The sequence below is a fragment of the Fusarium venenatum genome (assembly GCF_020744135.1).
Source record: "Fusarium venenatum strain MPI-CAGE-CH-0201 chromosome Unknown EDB82scaffold_3, whole genome shotgun sequence".
In the NCBI taxonomy this organism is placed as follows: Eukaryota; Fungi; Ascomycota; class Sordariomycetes; order Hypocreales; family Nectriaceae; genus Fusarium; species Fusarium venenatum.
In genome coordinates this window covers 2572432-2591127 of record NW_027072131.1, presented here as the reverse complement: position 1 = coordinate 2591127, position 18696 = coordinate 2572432, and the positions used below count along the sequence as shown (strand labels likewise).

The 18696-nt window shown below is 48.7% G+C and overlaps 5 protein-coding genes across 5 annotated transcripts; 2 read left to right on the top strand and 3 right to left on the bottom strand.

Annotated features, from left to right (window-relative positions):
- Positions 1 to 71: 71 nt before the first annotated feature.
- EDB82DRAFT_526647 (uncharacterized protein) lies at positions 72 to 3761 on the bottom strand (the record flags this gene model as incomplete). The annotated part of the gene is made up of 3 exons (XM_025727089.1): positions 72 to 553; positions 608 to 1296; positions 1348 to 3761. 3 exons carry the CDS (start codon positions 3759 to 3761, stop codon positions 72 to 74), a joined length of 3585 nt encoding a protein of 1194 aa, XP_025581591.1.
- A 1786-nt stretch (positions 3762 to 5547) lies between these two features.
- EDB82DRAFT_447967 (muts domain V-domain-containing protein) lies at positions 5548 to 9060 on the top strand. Its single transcript, XM_025727087.2, has 2 exons — positions 5548 to 6406; positions 6456 to 9060. Exons 1-2 carry the CDS (start codon positions 5638 to 5640, stop codon positions 9002 to 9004), a joined length of 3318 nt encoding a protein of 1105 aa, XP_025581590.1. The 5' UTR covers positions 5548 to 5637; the 3' UTR covers positions 9005 to 9060.
- Positions 9061 to 9634: 574 nt separating this feature from the next.
- On the bottom strand, positions 9635 to 11953 carry EDB82DRAFT_477294 (uncharacterized protein; the record flags this gene model as incomplete). The annotated part of the gene is made up of 6 exons (XM_065608086.1): positions 9635 to 10152; positions 10213 to 10362; positions 10512 to 10746; positions 10792 to 11178; positions 11372 to 11569; positions 11918 to 11953. The coding sequence occupies 6 exons, from the start codon at positions 11951 to 11953 to the stop codon at positions 9635 to 9637; spliced, it is 1524 nt and encodes a 507-aa protein (XP_065463891.1).
- Positions 11954 to 13527: 1574 nt separating this feature from the next.
- On the bottom strand, positions 13528 to 14928 carry EDB82DRAFT_505192 (terpenoid cyclases/protein prenyltransferase alpha-alpha toroid). The gene is made up of 2 exons (XM_025727085.2): positions 14532 to 14928; positions 13528 to 14475 (listed from the first exon to the last, which is right to left on the bottom strand). Exons 1-2 carry the CDS (start codon positions 14893 to 14895, stop codon positions 13859 to 13861), a joined length of 981 nt encoding a protein of 326 aa, XP_025581588.1. The 5' UTR covers positions 14896 to 14928; the 3' UTR covers positions 13528 to 13858.
- Positions 14929 to 15405: 477 nt separating this feature from the next.
- On the top strand, positions 15406 to 16522 carry EDB82DRAFT_505190 (Alpha/Beta hydrolase protein). The gene has a single exon (XM_025727084.2). It carries the CDS (start codon positions 15482 to 15484, stop codon positions 16400 to 16402), a length of 921 nt encoding a protein of 306 aa, XP_025581587.1. The 5' UTR covers positions 15406 to 15481; the 3' UTR covers positions 16403 to 16522.
- Positions 16523 to 18696: the final 2174 nt, after the last annotated feature.

Here is an 18696-nt window from a genome sequence, read left to right as displayed (position 1 = left end):
GCAGTAAAAATTATAAATGCCACTATAACATAGCTTGTTGCTATATCCAGTTCTCAAATACGTGAACTACATCATCGGCCATATTCCAAATGAGGGATGATGACAGGGCCGTATTTGGTTGGTGCTGTGAAGGCACCGTCGCCTTGTACCACAAAATCAACAGCCAAACTGACCTTGGACAGGCCCTGCTGTGAACCATTGAGGCTTGGGTTGGGGCTGAAAGGCGTTTGAGGTACTGCGGCAGCAGCGTCTTGGTCGTACGAAACGAATGCGACGTAGTTACGTCGGCCCATTAGCTTCTTAAGCTCTCGCGCAGCACCACTAGCGTCGGAGTGGAAGATCTCCATCATGTCCTCTTTTGTGTCAGATACCTCGTGTGTCGACTTTTTGCCGTTTTGCGGTACGTATAGAGTCTTCTGGTTGTGTAGCATCTTGAGAACATAATTGCTCTGGGGTGCCGCTACAATAGGCGATGAGATGATCTGGTACATGGTCTTGTGGTCGCCAGGGTGTGTTGGGTCGTGAACTAGACCGGCTCCTGAAGCATTGACGTCTACCATATTGTTAACTTGAGTTCCTTGGGAATATCACGGCATGTTCAACGTACCTCCAGATAGGAATGTCATTCGGATTCCCTTCTGTTGCGCTATGCCTTGAAGAGTTCGAATCAGATAGGTTCTCTCCAGATCCTTGGTGTCATGAGTCCACATGTCCTTGAGCACTTCTTGAATATCAAGTTCGCCAAACTGATTCAGGACGTTGCCCATAAGACCGGTTTTGCCCACCGCCTTCTTGACTTGTGAGAATCCCTGTGCCACCACGTCTTTGCCTCCAACCACGCCTGCAACTGAGCTTGTCACCTTGCCCAAGATGTTGTAGGTTGTGTTGACAGCCTTCTTGCCAGCAGCCATCGTATTAGCAAGACTCTCAACTGTATCCAGACGGGGGTATACGAGTGGTACTGAGACCATCCAGATGCAATGCTGTACACTGGGAGGTAGTGTGGCAACCTTGGGGAAGATTCCCTGATACGTTGGACCTGCCATTACCTGGGCTTGGGTTCGTTCAGATCGGCAGTCAGGGCCTACAGCCACCACAGCCGGGCCCAAGTACTTGACGAAATGCCAGCCAGTGCCTGTGATGGTGAATATATCGTGATCAGTGCTAACATTTCGCAGCATCTCGACAGTAGTATGATGTTGGAACAGGAGGTACATTTCCGTCGCGATCCTGCCAATATTCTTAAACATAGGCGAAGACTGCATATAGTCTGGGTATGAACCATAACCATCAAAGCTGTTGTATATCAGTGAATGTCACTATTTGAAGTGTTGGAGTAGTACTCACATGTCATGGTCATCAATCTGCAGGACGTGTGGAATCTGAGCAAATGCTTCACGGAGGAATGGCTGATCGAAATGACTCGTGTAGTAGTGGAAATAGGCATGCGCAACGTCTTCCTCATGTCGGGCTGTCCACTGGACGTTCTTCTTGTTGTCTCGTCCGCTCATCGCAAGCCATTGCTTAAGGAGTGGGACTTCCTTCCACAGGCGATCACCATAGATCTGGTCTCCCAAGCCCAACTGAACGTGGAAGCCACCGCAATCGACATTCTTTTGGAGAACATCCTTCCACATGAAGCCAACTCCGCCAAGCTTGGCCCGTTCATTCTGGGAGGTTCCTGCTGCGAAGTCGTTGCCAGAGTGCGCAATGAAACGCCAGCTGGTCTCTTGACGTCCAGCCACAACAAATTCATATCGGGTACAGCCAAGATGCGAGGTGACTGCGTACGTCCAGCGTTCGGTGCCAGCCTCAGACATAGGTAGCTCTAGGTCGTATTTATAGAACTTCCATCTTTGATGAGTGAAAATAGGCCGAGGTTCGGCTTGACGAGGGTTAGGTGCTAGATCATGGCTCAAATGAATATGAATGGTGGGTGGTTGAGGAGCGTCTGTCACAATTAAGATGCTACCAAGCCAAAGACCTTTCTCCACATCCATGTTTACGTATCGCAGATAAGGACCGAAGTAAACACCATTTGTAGGCTGGATTCTGTACATATCCACACCAGCACTTGGTGGAGGCCCTGTGAAACCCGCAGCAGTAGGTGTTGCAGAAGCTGCCACGCTCATGATACTCTCTGCATAACCAGGGGTATGCGGGGGGAACATGGGAGAGGCCATGGCCTGTTTGCCAAACATATTGGGCGAAGCCAGAGGGTTTCCATACGTCGAAGCTGTTGGCGAAAGAGGGGCTTGTTCGTGAGATATGGGGTTTGGGCCTTTGGGAAACTCCCACTGTGTTGCCTGAGTGGCTAAGTGAATATAGTAGTATTGTCCTGAATTCTGGTCCAGGTGAGCGATCCATCCTTCGGGCAAGGGCGGAGGCGAGGCCGGGTTCTGAGGCTCAAAGCTCTGGGCAGGAGCAACAACTTGCTGCTGGGAGCTCTGCCCATTCTGCTCAGGGCGAGATTCGTTGGCGAACGCGGGATGGGGATCATTGGCAAATGCAGGATGGCCTGGGTGTTGTAAGGCAGGTGACGCAAGACCGCTAGCTGCAGTCGAGGGGGCGGCAACCACTGTTGTCTTTGTAGGGGGTGTCGACGCTGCTGGCTGCTGGTGTGGTTGAGCTGAAGCCGAACTTGATCCAGCTTGCTGAGGGCGTTGCTTCTCGTTGGGGTAGGATGAGTTACCGCCAGGGTTGAGACTTGAGTAGGCAGGAGGAGGAGAATTGGTGTTGATTCGCTGGAAATCTTGCTCCAACACACTAACTTGCGCTTGTCCTTGTCCTTGTGGCTTCTGTTGTTGCTGTTGTTCGGGCTGGGGAGGAGGGCTGAACGATTGGTGTGACTGCGCCGGGCTTGAGATGGCATTCATACCCTGGTATACTGTGGGAGGGCCAGATGGTGCCTGGTCGGGAGTTTCAGTCGGTGTCCAAGGCCGTTGCGGAGGAGGTTGGTTCCCATATTGTGCGAGTCTTTGTGACGCGGCGGCGCTGGGTGCGCCAAGGCTGTTAAGTGTAGCTGTGCCGGAGATACCGGCAGCAGCATATCGGGCCTCGATAGCATCAGCCGGCGCCTGTCCGGGCTCCACGATCGGGGTCTCGGGAGGAGGAGGGGAGCCACGACTAGCACGGGTAGTCGATGTCGAAGCGGTCGAAGCGAAGCGATTTACGCCCTGATCATTCATCTTAAGTTGCTGGGCAGAGGCCAAATTTGTGGGCACATTGTTGGAAGAGCTGTGTGCCGCACCTGGCGGAGGATAATATGTCTTTTGATAGTTCTGATAATTTGCGTTGGAGGAGTCTGGGCGCTGGTTATCAGCCAAGGGGCGTTGGAAAAGATCGTGATCGGCGTCAGGGCTTGTAGGAGAGCTGATGGGCTTCGGAGCAGCTCCTCTTCGTTCCGCGAGACCGGGCTTCTTCCCATGAGGGCTGGTATCTAATCGAGGACTAGTGTCGTTGTAGGCAGAGCCGAACGGCTTCGCGGGAGTAGGTTTGCGAACGTCGTCGTCGTCAGGAAATGGAAGTGGTGCCGCAGAGCTGGAAGCGCCAGGAGGTAAAGGAAATGAGTGTTTAGAAACAGGAGAGGTGGACGACGGAGGCGCCGGGTATCTGAAGGCGGACGATCTACCGTCCTTGGCAGGCTGAGGGCTCTGAGGCTTGAATATGCGCAGAGGTTCAATGGTCGGGCTGTCGCAATCTTCAGGGGCGGGCTTATTAAGGAACATCTCCTCATCTGGAATACCACGGCTACGCTCCATTTTGAGTTATGATGGAGCTTATAAAGGCCGATACGTGTGAACGTGGGATATGCGACAATGTGCGATATGGGAGCTGCCCAACGATGGCGGGGTCAAGAAGCAAGCAACAGCTGGATGGCAGATAGTGTAAGGCCCTTGCAGGAAGGCGACAGGTTCAGGTCGTGGTTTCAGGCCTCTCCAGGAGTAAGAGATATTAAAAGCTTATGAGAAGGACCCAAGTTCGTTCGATGCGAAGCTTGGGTTATCTCTATCTCGTCTTGTTGATTGAGCGGGGTTTTGGGCTGCGTCGGCTGAAGTGACGTGGGCTTGCACCTTCCCTGTTCCTGAGGGGCTCCAGTAGGTCGCAGAAACGGCCGCGTCAGGAACGAAACAATGGTCAAAAAAGAAACGGAATTTTGAAACAGTTGTAGAATAAAGAAAGAAAAAATGCAGAAATGTTGACGTTGAAAAGAAAAGGGGGAGAGGGGAAGGTAAGGAGAGCCAAGTCTGCAAGAGGGTCTGGTCTACCTATCTCATGCTGAAGCGCCGTGACTCTCGCCTACTGGTCCATACAGAAATAGGAGGAATGGAGACGAGACACCAAAAGAGCTACTGGTAGTATATTATAGAAACATCTAGAGGGCGAAAAGGAATCCAGGTTCAGAGCCGAGTCAAGTCGTTACGGATCTACCTGGCTGGAGGTATAAACTGTGGTTGGAGAGAAGTACATTTTTATCATGACTAGGTAGTATTGACCTACTTGTCATTTCTGTTCAGGCCCAAGCATGTATCGATAGCAACAAGAGTTAACCGCTGAGTTCAACCCAAAGCTAGACAGCTTTTTTGTCCGGCGGCAACAGCTTCAGGGGCATCGTATGCGTCACCCTCACAGAATGATATTGAAATAAAGACTCACAACTCTGTGCGCAGAGACATTGTCACAGCATAGGTACTCTGATTGGCTGTGTCGGGAAACGTGTAAGCGCCCAGAAGCTTGAGCTAAAGCTTGGGAGCCATCAAAAACGGGCCTCGGGAGGTCCCTTTCAGGGTTTGGGGGCCAAAGAATAATGGGAGGGTGGGGCTTTAGGGACAAAATCATGGATCATGAGAGCTCCAGATCTCATCATGGGTAGCAACATAGCCTCGATGCAAGCGCCCATCTAAAAGCCAAGACTGAATACAACCACTAGGAAGCCTGTCTTGCAGGATGTATGGTGAAGTTTTTGTGATAGTAACTAACATATTTAATTAATTAATTCTCCCTTTGAACTCATCATGATGGTGTTTGTGCTGCGCTATACTTCAGATGGCATGATCAATCATGTCTTGTAAGTGCCGGCATAGTTGGACGAATGAATTCATCAATGTCCCACTACTCATCGAAAGTAAAACAACTTTGCTATTCGTAAGAATTGGATTTTCCATGATACACTGTATCCCGGGCCGCAAGGTCATGTCTGGTGCCTGGCCAGGTTCGTGCTCGACTAGGTTGTTGGTTCATGTAAAGAATACATATCAGCAAAGACGATCGATTCTAGCGTCTCCCAAGTATGTCAGGCATCGGTATCGGCGGTGTGGAGAGTCAATAAGTCTCCATGTTGAAGCTATATTGAACTCACATTTAATTCACTTCCAGGAAATGACAAAATCCAAAGCCCATAGAGAAGTAGAGGTAGATAAACAGATGATACAGCCACTTGTTGACTTTGCCCATGCATCTGATGCGAAAGCTCAAGTGGGTCTTTTTATCAGCCACTCAACGCGTCTACAACAACCAAGACGCGTTTTCTCAACGTCACCACCTCTAATTTCAATGGCCCGAAATTAAGGAATATCAGGAGTGACCATCGTTTACCATAGAAATCGCCATCGAAACTCACCAAATCCGTCTCTCACTATGGCTCCTACTCCTAAACCGGGTGCGAAAAAACAACAGACCCTCACATCCTTTTTTACACCAAAGACAGTAAATGGGCTAGCCGCAATCTTCGAAAAGCAGAGTCGAGCACAAGCAGCCAAATCGCAATCACCCAGCAAAGATACAACCGGATCACCGTCCAGGAAACGAACAATAGAGGATGCAGAAAAGGAGAACGAAGAACCAAAACATACTTCCAAGAGAGCTCGAGCCGATGATACTGCCAAAGACCCAGAGACAAGCACTTTCTTCTCTGAATCAAAAACCGGGAAGCAAGAAACCGTAGGAGCACGCACAGAACGATATCGATATGACGGCTCGAGTGCGCGGAATACTCAGGATGGCGACACCAACGCAGGATCCAACCAAAATGAAGACCAAGACGCAGAAGAGAGACGACAGCACCAAGAACTGCACAGAAAGTTTGTCAAGAAACTTGGTCACCCAGACGCACTAGTTTCGCGCCGTAATATCCAAGACACGGCGCCAGTGGGTGAAGATGAAGATGCCGATGCCGATGGAGCTGAAGAGGAGGCTCCAGCACCAGCAAAGACAAAGAAGAAGGGATCCAAAACAGGCAAACTGACGCCTATGGAAATTCAATTTCTGGAGATCAAAAGAAAGCACATGGATACTGTTCTCATTGTCGAAGTGGGCTACAAGTTCAGGTTCTTTGGCGAAGATGCGCGCATTGCAGCCAAGGAATTGAGCATCGTTTGTATTCCCGGGAAAATGCGTTATGATGAGCGTAAGTTTTCTTGCTACAGACTAAAGAATAAATCTCTAACCTTTTACAGACCCTTCGGAAGCGCACATAGATCGCTTCGCTTCGGCGAGTATTCCAGTCCATCGCCTTCCTGTACATGCGAAGCGCTTGGTAGCTGCCGGACACAAGGTTGGTGTTGTTCGTCAGATTGAGACCGCTGCATTGAAGAAGGCTGGTGATAACCGCAACACGCCATTTGTCCGCAAGCTCACCAATCTCTACACAAAAGGCACATATATTGATGAGAATGGTGAGCTTGACCAGAGCGGTGGCTCTGGGGCGCCCTCTGGCGGCTACTTGTTATGCATCACCGAGTCCAAGGCCAAGGGGTCGGGCACCGACGAGAAAGTCAACGTTGGTATAATCGCTGTCCAGCCTGCGACTGGAGACATCATATACGATCATTTTGAAGATGGATTCATGCGGAGTGAAATCGAGACCCGACTATTACACATTTCCCCTTGCGAGTTCTTGATTGTGGGAGATCTGACCAAAGGCACCGACAAGCTCGTGCAGCATCTATCGGGCAGCAGTACCAATGTCTTTGGCGACCGCAGTCGCGTCGAACGCGTGCCCAAGGAGAAAGCCATGGCGGCTGAAGCTTACTCTCATGTCACCCAATTTTACGCCAACAAACTTAAAGACAATACTCAGGACGAAAATGCTGCCGCCCTTCTCGACAAGGTCTTAAAACTGCCCGAGCCTGTTACTATCTGTCTCTCAGCTATGATCAACCATCTCCAAGAATACGGCCTTGAGCACATTTTCGACTTGACCAAATACTTCCAAAGCTTTAGTACCCGGTCACATATGCTCATCAATGGCACTACGCTTGAAAGTCTCGAAGTATACCGTAACTGTACAGACCATTCTGAGAAAGGCAGTTTGTTCTGGGCTCTCGACAAGACTCTCACTCGTCCAGGTCAGCGTCTACTCCGGAAATGGGTAGGGCGCCCCTTGCTTGACCAGGAACTTCTTGAGGCTCGTCTAAACGCTGTTGAGGAGCTTCTCAACAAGCAATCAACTGCTCCCGTGTCCCAACTGGAATCGCTTTTGGCAAACACCAAGACTGATCTTGAACGCAGTCTCATTCGCATATATTATGGCAAATGCACTCGTCCCGAACTCCTCTCCGTCTTACAAGCTTTACAGAGAGTAGCGAGCTACTACTCGACAGTCAAAGGCCCTTCCGATGTCCACTTCAGTTCCCCCCTTCTCAGCGACGCTATCTGTGCTCTGCCGCAGATCCTCGACACGGTCGTTTCCTACCTAGAGCGCATCAACCTTGTGGCTGCACGCAAAGACGACAAGTACGAGTTCTTTCGTGATGAGTTCCAAACGGAGGATATGCAAGATCACCAGCTTGGCATCGCTCATGTCGAGCACGAACTAGACGGCCATCGTTCTGTCGCCGCCGAAAAGATTAAGAAGAAAATGGTTGAATATGTCACAGTTGCCGGCATCGAATTTCTGATCGAGGTTCCCAATGCCGACATTAAACATGTTCCAGCTTCATGGGCCAAGATCTCCGGTACAAAGAAGCTATCGCGGTTCCATACCCCTGAGGTCCTTCGCTTCATTACTGAACGCGATCAGCATCGTGAGGCCCTGGCCGCCGCATGTGATAAAGCTTTTAAGGATCTACTCGCTTCTATTGCGTCTGAGTATCAACCCCTCCGTGACGCCGTATCCGCTCTCGCAACACTCGACTGTATCCTCTCTCTGTCAAAAGTCGCCGCACAGCCAGGCTATTCTCGTCCATCTTTTCTCCCTTCCTCGACCGACCCTACCATTTCCATTACCAACGGCCGCCACGCCATCGCGGAGCATACTCTTGAGGGCGGCTACATTCCTTTCTCCACTACCCTCGCTCACCCTTCACCTCTTGCCCACCTCATCACCGGCCCCAATATGGGTGGTAAATCCTCTTTCGTTCGCGCTCTAGCCCTCATTGTTCTTCTTTCACAGGTCGGCTCGTATGTTCCAGCAGACTCATTGTCTCTCACTCTCTGTGATGCCATCCATACCCGAACAGGTGCCCGCGATAACCTGTTTGCTGGCGAATCTACCTTTATGGTCGAGGTCTCCGAAACAGCGCGCATTTTACGCTCTGCTGGTCCCCGAAGCCTTGTCATTCTCGATGAGTTGGGCCGAGGTACCAGCACTCATGACGGCGCCGCCATTGCCCAAGCCGTGCTGGAGCATGTCGTTACCGAGACACAGTGCCTAACGCTCTTCATTACACATTATCAAAACCTGGCGCGGGTCGCCGAAGGTCTTGACGGCGTCAAGAATGTTCACATGAAATTCAAGGCAGAGAAAGGGGAGGATGGGGAGGAAGAGGTCACGTTCTTGTACGAAGTCGGCGAGGGCGTTGCCCATCGCTCGTACGGCTTGAACGTCGCAAGACTCGCGCGTATTCCTAAGAAAGTGATTGATGTTGCTGCTCTGAAGTCGAGTCAAATTGAGCAAGAAATGAAGATGCGGCGCCTGAGGGGTGTTTGCCGTGCCCTGTCTGAGGTGATGGATGACAGAACCGATCATCTCGATCAGCTTGTATCGAGTATCGAACAACTATGATGTATACTACAATTGTAATATTCACTATTTTCGCGGTCCAATGGTTAAGCTGGACTTCATAATCTTAAAACGCGTTATTCTCATAAAATGCTAAAAATGTCCTTGTTTTCACTTCCCATGACACCAATATCGAATGCTACACCCATCGCTCCAGACGCCAAAGTATCCCTATTTATTCTTCATTCATAACACCTTATATCCCGATACGTCTCAAAATTCCCATATTCATAGAGCACCGTTGTACTTTGTCCCGGGTTCAACGAAGCTCCTAATTGTTTCTCTGCCCATTTGCTGTTTTCTTATAATCGGTCAAAAGGAAGGATATGATACCAAAACTTTTAATTGTCGGATTCCGGGATTAAGCGCCGTATATGATGTGCGTGCGATCTAAGTGTTCTGGGAATGGTCAACCAGCTAGTTCTAGGGATTGAAGGCTGTGGTCAGAAGCTTCTTACACTGAATAAGTCGCCAACTGTTTTTGAGACCAGGAACCAGTGCATAATTGTGTTCTGATATGATGGTTCGTTTAGATTCATGATCCGATTAGCAAGTCGGCTCCGTCATTCCTTTGCTATCGGAGTATAGAATGGGTTGTCGGTTGTCTTCGAGGCGATTTCCAAAGTCTTTTGTTCAGATCTGCTGATCATCCATCGCTGATCCGTGGGCAAAACCCATGTCGCTGTCGGCATCGTGCAGGCTCCATGAACCGTTGAAATTCAATTCCTGCTCTTCATCAAGGCCACTCGCTTCCATGGTCTCACACATATGCGTTTGTTGCTTCGTATCTCGCCCAGTGTGTGAATGGTCTGGCTGTTGGTTGACAGGGGGGAATGACAGAGGGGAGAATACTGCGTTCGGAGCTCTTTGGTTGTACGAATTCAGAAATGGCCGGTCATTCGAGAAAAGAGGATTAGTTCCAGTTATGCCAATATACGGGCTGTTCGTTCCCTGTGTTGGGTCTCCAAAATGTGATCCCGGGTATTCCTCCAGTTTCAACTGGAAACCGTAGTTTGCTGCCGTGCGCAAATGGTCTGAGCCTGACTCTCGGAATTGACTATAGTCTGTAGGAACAAACGGAAGTCGTGATGAAGCGTTGTAGATTGTAGCATCTTTCATCGCATAAGAGGCTTCAGCATGGCTGAAAGAACCTAAGTTTGTGTGAGCATATCTAGTGTCAACTGTAGGCTCCCTACACCGACTCAACATACCTGGAGGGAAAGAGTCGGGTTGAAGCGAACTTAGTATTTCCCTGGCTTGTAGGTGACGAGATGCCAGACCTCTCGCTTGCGGCGTTGGGGAGACGATATTCGAGTGAAAGAAGCCATTCAAGCTCCGAGTCCCGTGTTTGTTACGATGCTCTAATCTAATTCTCAGGTCAACAACATGATACTCAGAGGATCTGTGTGGTATTACCCGTGGTTACCGTGATTCAGAGGAAGCGGAGGCTCACTGATAGAAGCTGAATTGCGCATTAATAGGAGTCGTTTCTTCCTAATGAGACACTTACCTGTTCGTATAACGTCGTCGCGGAATACATCCTGGACCTCCCTGCTTCGTTTTGGCGATGGCAATACTTCAGGCTCATGCTGAAGCTCCTGTTCCTTCTTGGAGCGCGTTGACTTCCCAGCGTTAGACCTCTGACCACGGGCAGTCCTTCGTCGCTGCTTCGGAATATTTCCAGATATTTCGGCAAGAGGTGTTGCCTTCTTTCGCTTGGGTTTTGGGGCCCTTTTGGGTGGTGTCTGGTGAAATTAGTAATTGAAAGTCCTGAGTTTGGTTGCACATACTGATTCCTCCTGGCCAGGAATAGGAGATGAAGTATCGTCGTAAACGTCCCTTGTCCTTTCTACCTCAAGCTTCGAGCTCATTACAAATTGGGTAGGCTCGATGCACTCAGATGCCTTCTTCATTTTATCAATGACAGACTTGGGCTTCTTTTGGTTTCGGGCTTTTCTCGTCTGGTCGTCGGCAAGATCCATCTTTCCCATTCCTGGCCATACTTGGCCCTTCAATAACATCGAGTCATTTCCCAAAACAAATTCGTCTTGAATGTTGTTATCCGGTTCGATATCTAGAAGTCCTGGGAAGATTGGGAAATCTCTCATGAGTTCGTCCCCTTCAAGCTTTATTGCCGGGCTCATCGACATCTCCTGCTTCATCTTCCGCTTGTTCAGCTAGTGGTTGTCAGCACCATGTCCCTTTCTAACGTGTACGAGGCAGTACAACCTTTTCTGGGGGCAAAAATTGGTATTCTTGATTGCGTCTGACGCGAGCCTCCTCCTTCAACTGCTTTGCCCTCATTCGCTCAATTAGAAGCCCTTCGATGCCGTTCTGGGAGTACTAATCCTCGTAACGTTGAAGCTTTACCGCAGCGGCGATGTCTTGATGGGCCTTAAGCTTTGTTTGGGTCTCATGATGCAGGTGTCCTTTGGATGCAATATGTGTGAGAAGGTGTGATACGTCTGAAAACCGTGGGGTTTCGGGGCAAACGAAACAAGAGAGTGGAATTTGTCGGTTTGTAGAGCTAGCCAGGTTGTCTCCTGACAGCGTTGGGGGAGCCATGACCTGAATTTCAAATGCACTGATTAGCAACTTCTCATTCATTCATGACTAGATGAATAACTTCTTTGATCAGACAGGTATATACTGTGATTGTAACAGATTCTTAACCGCGGAATCAATGGCCAAGTGTCGCTCTTCTCTTCGGGTATGGACGAACGGGAAAGGGGTGCTCGCCAGGTCAAGATGAGGGCAGTAGATAGGTAGTAAGGGCAAAGGGTCAAGTCCGAGGTCGATACGAACTGACAATCAAAAATAGCAGGTCATGTACAAGTCAAGATGGGTGCTCGGAGTACAACAAGAGAAAGTAGGGGAGCAAAAGACGCGGAATGGTTTATATGGGAAGGTACTTACCGGAGTCGATTTGGTTTGCTTCCTGCCTCGAGCCATACTTGTCCCCTCTCAAGGCAATTGCTTACGGTCGTTTCCTTCTCTTTATTTTGAACCGTTCACAACTGTTCGAATGTGTATCATAGGAGGTAGGTAATAAACAATCGAGCACAGAAGGTGTGGCGGTTGGAGAGTAGAACAGAAGTTTGAAGGGCTTGATTCGGAGTTCGACTAAAGGGTCAAGGCTCAGCTATCCCTGCTTGGTGTACCGATGATTGAAATTGCACAACGACTCCAGCTTTCTTCGCATACCTCGGTGTCACGAACTGCTGTCTTGGGAGGGGTTCAACAAAGGTAATTGGCTTCGTTCGTTTCGAAGGTCATCTCTCGGAGCAGGCAGACTGCGTCCAAGTCACAATTTCAGGTACAACAGATAGCCTTGTCCGTTTGATGAGATACGGCCTTGAAACCAACTTATAGACAGATCATATCTCCTGGTGTGGGATGTAGGAGCCGGTATGACACTTGAAGCTGGGATGGAAGTCCTCAGTAGGCCATGCGAAATTCGTTGGAGGTTTCGAATGCAATCTCCAATTCTATCCGACCTCAATCTTGAAGTTTCCTGTCTTTTTGAGTAACCTTCGACGAATGGTTACTGTAGATGGCACCTAATAGTAGATATCTACTCGTCAGCCAGAAATGCGGATGGCTTCAGGGGAAATGTTCAACATTGCAGTGCAATTGAGTTAATCCAGGCACAGGTATTTTTCCTCCTATTCCAAACCCAGCGGTAATGCCAGCGCTTAGTGAGATCAGAGACGAGCATGGATGGTGCTTGCCTAGAGTAATAAGAGAGTGCTTATTGACTTACCACAGAAGGAGGAGTGCCTGAAGCAACTGAATGTCTACCAATCCCTCCGATATGCTTCGTCAACGGAAGGCACCAGGTTTGACGATGCAGGTCAGTTTGACCTTGCGAAGGGTTGCAAGAGTTGTCGTGGAGAAACTAAAGGGATGCTCGCAGAAAGAACAGTCGCTTGATGCGCATGGGATGATATCCTTAAGAACAATTTCTTCAGAGGTGGAGGGAATTCAAGATGGATGGGAAGACCCAAAGTCTGGGGTAAATCAGAAAAATGAGGGAAGAAAGAGGGGGTGCGCACCAGACCTGACGTCCAGGAGGAAGGAATCAGCAGAATCAGGCAGGCGCCACCGACAACCTCAGGGGCCTCAGGACAGCATACTTGGGCAGGCAGGTACGTTTCTTTAATACCAGTTCTGGTGATTGAAATAACGAAATAATGATAAAACTTGTCGTAGAAAGCATAGGAGGTAGTTATTATCTTAGTGCAAGCTTGTATTAAAAAATAGGTGCCTACTTTAAAGGAGGTGTGCGTTGTGCTGCGACAAGGTGCTGATTGTACAAGAGAATGACAAACGATATTTATCTTCCTACCAGTCGCAGTTGTCTTTTTTTGTTAAAATCAGGGAGTCAACTAAATATGTACCTGGGTTTGGCCTTCTGTGTGAAGGTGCGCGTTTGTGGCTACGGAAAGGGGGCGGCGTTTGAACCTCTTGAGAGAACAATAATGGACGAACGAATTGATTTGAACATCAAATGAATTAACAGCAAAACGTGTAGTATGCTGGTCAAAATGGTATTTATGGAGCATAATGAAAAACTATCTATGTAACAGTCCAGTATTGATTCCCGTCGCCCTAATACACCTATTGGCGAGCATCATGCGTATCTTAGATATCAATGTCTGAAGGACTTCACGGGACTAACACCACGGGGTAACAAGCGATGTCCCTGAAAAAACCAACAGTTTCCTCTTCCCTCAACCATATACACATGCTATCACTGAACAATGTCGTAAGCATGTGCTAAGAATGGCCAGAGGGTGGTGGCTAACACCATTGCCAAAAGCGATGAATAAGGTGCCACATGTAGAATTGTAGCAATCAACCGATAAGTCTCTTTGTTATGGTCTTTGGCATGCAGTACACTGGATCGACTGCCTCGAGATCCGGATAGCCCAAAAGGCTCAAGCCGCACAGACCGAACTGGGTATGCCAAACATCGACCATGTTACCAGGCCGATCGGAAATACCACCCATCTGAGTGTCTTGACATTTCAGAATAAAGGCGATCAATGCATCGCGATCGATCCAGTGGGTGCGCTCAATTATGGCAAGGCTACTCAACACCCACCAACTGTAGCAAACGTCCTCGTCTTTTTCAGGTCGACCGTTAAGGCCGCCGCAAGGGACTTGTCTCTCACTCAGCCATCGGCCGAGTTTCTCCTTGTCCACAAGATCCAGACGCCCGACAATTGCAAGCGCTGCGACACAGGTGAAGATCTGGCCTGAATGCGACTCCGCACCGGGACCGGTTCCATAACCGCCGTCAAAGTTGGCACAGGCGGTGATGTGAGAGACGGCTTTATCAACGTCTACCAGAGGCATGAGGTCGAGCAGTGAAAGGGCATTAAAAGCACCGTACAGGAAGCGAGTGTCCTCTTCGCCCCATTCATCTCCAGCAAACGTGCCGGTTTCTTGGTTTTGCAGCCCTGCTATGACTATATGTAGTCAGTTGGTGCATCGAAAGCACTATGGGCCCTTCAAAGACACCTACACTTGCCGACCTGTTCCTTGCCTTTGCCTCTGATTTCCAGCTGGTCGAAAGCATCCGTCATAGCGAGCATCTGCACAGCACTTACTGTGGAAAGCATGTGGGCGTCGTGACCTGGCGCTGCACCAAATCCGCCGTTTTCATGCTGACAGGAGAGAATAAAATCGATGACATCCTGTCGTGGGAGGGCATCCGGCCGACGAAGCAGATAGAGAGCATTTAATCCCCAATACAGGCCGTTGAGTCGCAAATGCTCGGTAAGCCAGTAATCGAGCTCATCTTTCCTTGTATCCAAGCTTTGGACGTACTTCACATGAGCGTCGACAACGAGCTCCGGCGCTTTGTAGTCTGTTCCGGCTTGGGCCATGGTGTTAAAAGATGAAGTGAAATTGATGAAAAGAGTTGGGGTTGACATAGAGATTTTTTGGCAAGCGGGTCTTTACGTAAGCGTCGTCTGTTGCCTGGCCAAACCAACGATCACCTACCTACCCTTGAGCGCCCAACACATACACAGTTTAATAATAACGAGTGATGCGATGCTTTGTCTGTAGAATGTAGGTTTACGTTAGATTCTGGGAATGAGAACATGTATACAAATGGGTACAACAGATGTATTGGAGCTTTTATTTTTCTTTCACAGTTCAGAATTGTTAATGTGAGGAGGAGCTTCACCAGCCAAGATGATGATACACAATTTTGATATACAGGTAGGTAGGTAGTTTTAGAATATAGTGTAAACACCGTTGCATGATTTTTAATCACGGCAAACTGTGAGTTCCGATTGTAGTGACTCAGGGATCGTGGAAATTTCGAGTGAGTACACGTTGATACCCAGAGTTTTGACTTGAGGTGGAACACTCCACACAAGTAACCCAGATATCCCTTCGTCAATATCACCTGCACGTTGAGAACCAAACAAGGGAGAGAAGCAACAGGTCGACACAACAGGAAATATGCAACAGGAATCTTTTATCACCAATGATGGCTGCAAGATTGCTTTCAAGACGTCTGTACCACTGATGGGGGCGGCGCCTAAGAAATGTGTATTGCTCATGCACGGCTTCAGCGGTTCTAGCGACTACTTTGCCCGCAATTTCACGACTCTGAGTGAGAACCACTGGGTCATAGCACCTGATATGCGTGGCCATGGGGATTCTGACCGAACTCGAGGAGGATATCACGTTGCTCGATTGGCAGTTGATCTTGCTGGCCTCGTCGCACACATTCGCAAGTCAGCACCCAACGTCAGCCTCGTTCCTGTCGGATGTTCCATTGGTGCTGCAGTCCTCTGGACGTACGTTGAACTGTTCGGATGTAGCGATTTTGCCGGACTCGTTTTTGTTGATCAGGCACCCCTACAAGATCGGTCGGCGTTTGATGAGTGGGATCAAACCAAGGCACATACTGGATGCTACGACGAAAAGACGATGCAATCGGCACAGTATAGTTGGATCCACGACTCCAAAGCGGCGCATTTGGATCTGACATTAGGATGTTTGGGTTATCGACACGCCCCTAGAGAAGAAGACATGGTCTCAGCAGAGCAACAGGCGAAGGACGAAACGTTTTTCACGGAGATCAGTGCTCGTTGCGATCAAAGCTGGTTGGCACGACTGCTGGCAGATCATACTCGCTACGATCACCGCGAAGCCATCGAAACAATCACAGTTCCCACCTTGGTTATGGCTGGCAGACGATCAAGCTGTTTTCCACTCGAGGGGATGCTCGAGACTGTTAAGCGGGTGGAAACATCGAAACCGGGCCTTGCAAGGTCATCAGTATTTGAGTCTGGGCATTGGCTATTTTATGAAGAGCCGGAAAAGTTCAACAAGGAAATCGTTGAGTTTGTGAACTCGTGTTCGACACTGGAATAGGAGCCAGTGGTAGTCGATCCCGCAATTTGTTCAAGAGAGATATATATACATATGGCATACATATCCCATGTGCACTTTTCGAGATGATGAATTACTATGTTATTCTACAGCATGACAGATTAACAATTTAATTTCCTACCGAAGCAAACTCCGTGACTGAACAAGAGCTTAGTAAGACGATTCTGGAAGCCATCTGTATCGTTTGCTCGGATAAGGCTGAAGTAGTAAAGGATGATATCATTGACAACACATGAGACGAAGATTGATCCATTGCACTACGTTTCATCTCAACACGTAAGTCCCCTATGCTCCTGAGTGGCAGGGAGATCCTTACAAGGGTTGAATGCTTGTCAGGTCTTGGCTACGTGATCACTTATTCGGAAGCACCCGGCCGATGGCTGGCGCTCTGGATATCAAACTTTTCATGGAACAGTCGAATGATGCATAGATGAGGACGCGTAATATATAGTGTTCTGACCGAGGTTGATTTCATTACAAGGCCTCGTATTCTGAGCATCTTGATTATACCTGCTGAGGCCTCACCAGGCTCATCTCGTAAGAGAAAGCCGCTACTAGCCATCATGGTATTAATCGAAATTTGACTTTAAGCAGACAGTAAAGCTTATACTTACATGGTATGGCCCCTCGACAGGGGCAATCTAAACGCCACTCATGCCAGTCATTTAGGCATCGGATTTGAGCTCCAAAAGAGCGACATATTGGGTTAGGGTTATGATGGTGCGATACTTGTTCACTTGGATATCATACTTCGCCTTATTAGTTACGGAGTAAACAGGGTCGTATAACCGACATATAATTTTATTCTTTCGTTCGAGACTCAACCATCTGGTATCGAGTAGATTAAAGATGCATGGGTTCTCTCTACCTAGTTTCATATCGAGGTTCCTTACTATTTCTTGGCTTTCAGGTACACGAATCCTATAGCTACTCAGCCACTACAAGACCTGGCCTTTTTCATGGGATGAAAATGGAGAAATGAATCAAAGCTTACAAGGCACGTTGATGAAGCACAGTACTGTAGACTAACCCCTAGGTTGACGCCCAATCTGCCAATTTGCTGCAGCGGGGTAGGATGGCCTCAACGTTCCGTATTGTTTACAGGGTAATAGTACATACCAAGGAAGATGACGTCCGCATCCACAGTTTATCTAGCCTGCAAATCGGGTTGTGGTTGGGTTGCCAGGACGGACTCATCGCAGTACTATTACGGTAGACTGGAATCAAGTGCCATCGAATCGGGTTTCTTTTTCCTCGATAGCCAGTTTTGTCACTTACTTTTTCGTGTGTGGTAGCTGGTTTCAGCCTCGTACGCCGACATGATACTTACATATTTACGGGCTGTATGTATGTAAGTAAGCCCACGTACGTAACCCGAGACGCGCAACGCCCGATTCAAATAGGATCCAATGGCTTTGGTTGGACTGCCCAGTCTATGGAGTTGACCAGTAGTGGAAAGTCACTCATGCTACTAACATTAGCGCCCATCCATAAACAACTACGTACATCCGTAGGTCCACCAACTACCTAGGTAGTTAAGGCGTCGTGCCTGTGCCTGTGCCTGGATCAGAATCTGCCCGAACATCCATCATCGGGTACAGATAGGCAGTTTTGGACACTATTGAATGCTACCACTGCCGAATTCCCCTCACAACTGAACCCCTAGTCGAGGAACGCCAAGACTTTGTCTTTGTTCGTCCCTTGTTCCTGGTCTTTCGTGCAACGTTCCACATCCTGTCCCTTGCTTTTTTAGGATATTTCCAAGCCCTGAGAGATCATTAGCTGCGCACTCGAGAATATTAGCATACTGACCTGCCTTGTTAGTGGACAGGTAGCTCTACTCTGACACTTGACAACACTGTACATAGGTAGTTTAGACCTGTGAATAGAGGCGCCCCGCCCGCCGCATGTGTGGCATCAACAGAAAGCGGTCAGCAGCACAAACTGCTATCCAGTCAATTGGGAACAACTTTCGGGGCCACCGACTGTTGTGTAGCCAGCTCTGATTTGCTCTGGGCCTTTGGGGCTTGGTTTCGGATATTTTGGCACATATCACCGGCATTAGCATTGGCCTGGGTATCAGAAAAGTTGGCTGTTGGAAGGATAAGAGACGAAATTACTAAGTTAGCTTCCAACTATTACGACTAAACTATTGGGCTGTTTATTTTTGCACCTCAAGCTTAGAAACCATCTTTTCTGTTGCCCACTAGATTGGCCCTACAATCGGGCATTGATTGATTCCATGACAGTAGTGTTGGTATTATGGACTACCTACC

Coding starts and splice junctions, on each gene's coding strand:
- EDB82DRAFT_447967 (XM_025727087.2), top strand. CDS start 5,638: ATGGCTCCTACTCCTAAACCGGGTGCGAAAAAACAACAGACCCTCACA. Junction 6,407..6,455: donor GAAAATGCGTTATGATGAGC/GTAAGTTTTCTT, acceptor AACCTTTTACAG/ACCCTTCGGAAGCGCACATA.
- EDB82DRAFT_505192 (XM_025727085.2), bottom strand. CDS start 14,895: ATGGCCCAAGCCGGAACAGACTACAAAGCGCCGGAGCTCGTTGTCGAC. Junction 14,476..14,531: donor CAAGGAACAGGTCGGCAAGT/GTAGGTGTCTTT, acceptor GACTACATATAG/TCATAGCAGGGCTGCAAAAC.
- EDB82DRAFT_505190 (XM_025727084.2), top strand. CDS start 15,482: ATGCAACAGGAATCTTTTATCACCAATGATGGCTGCAAGATTGCTTTC.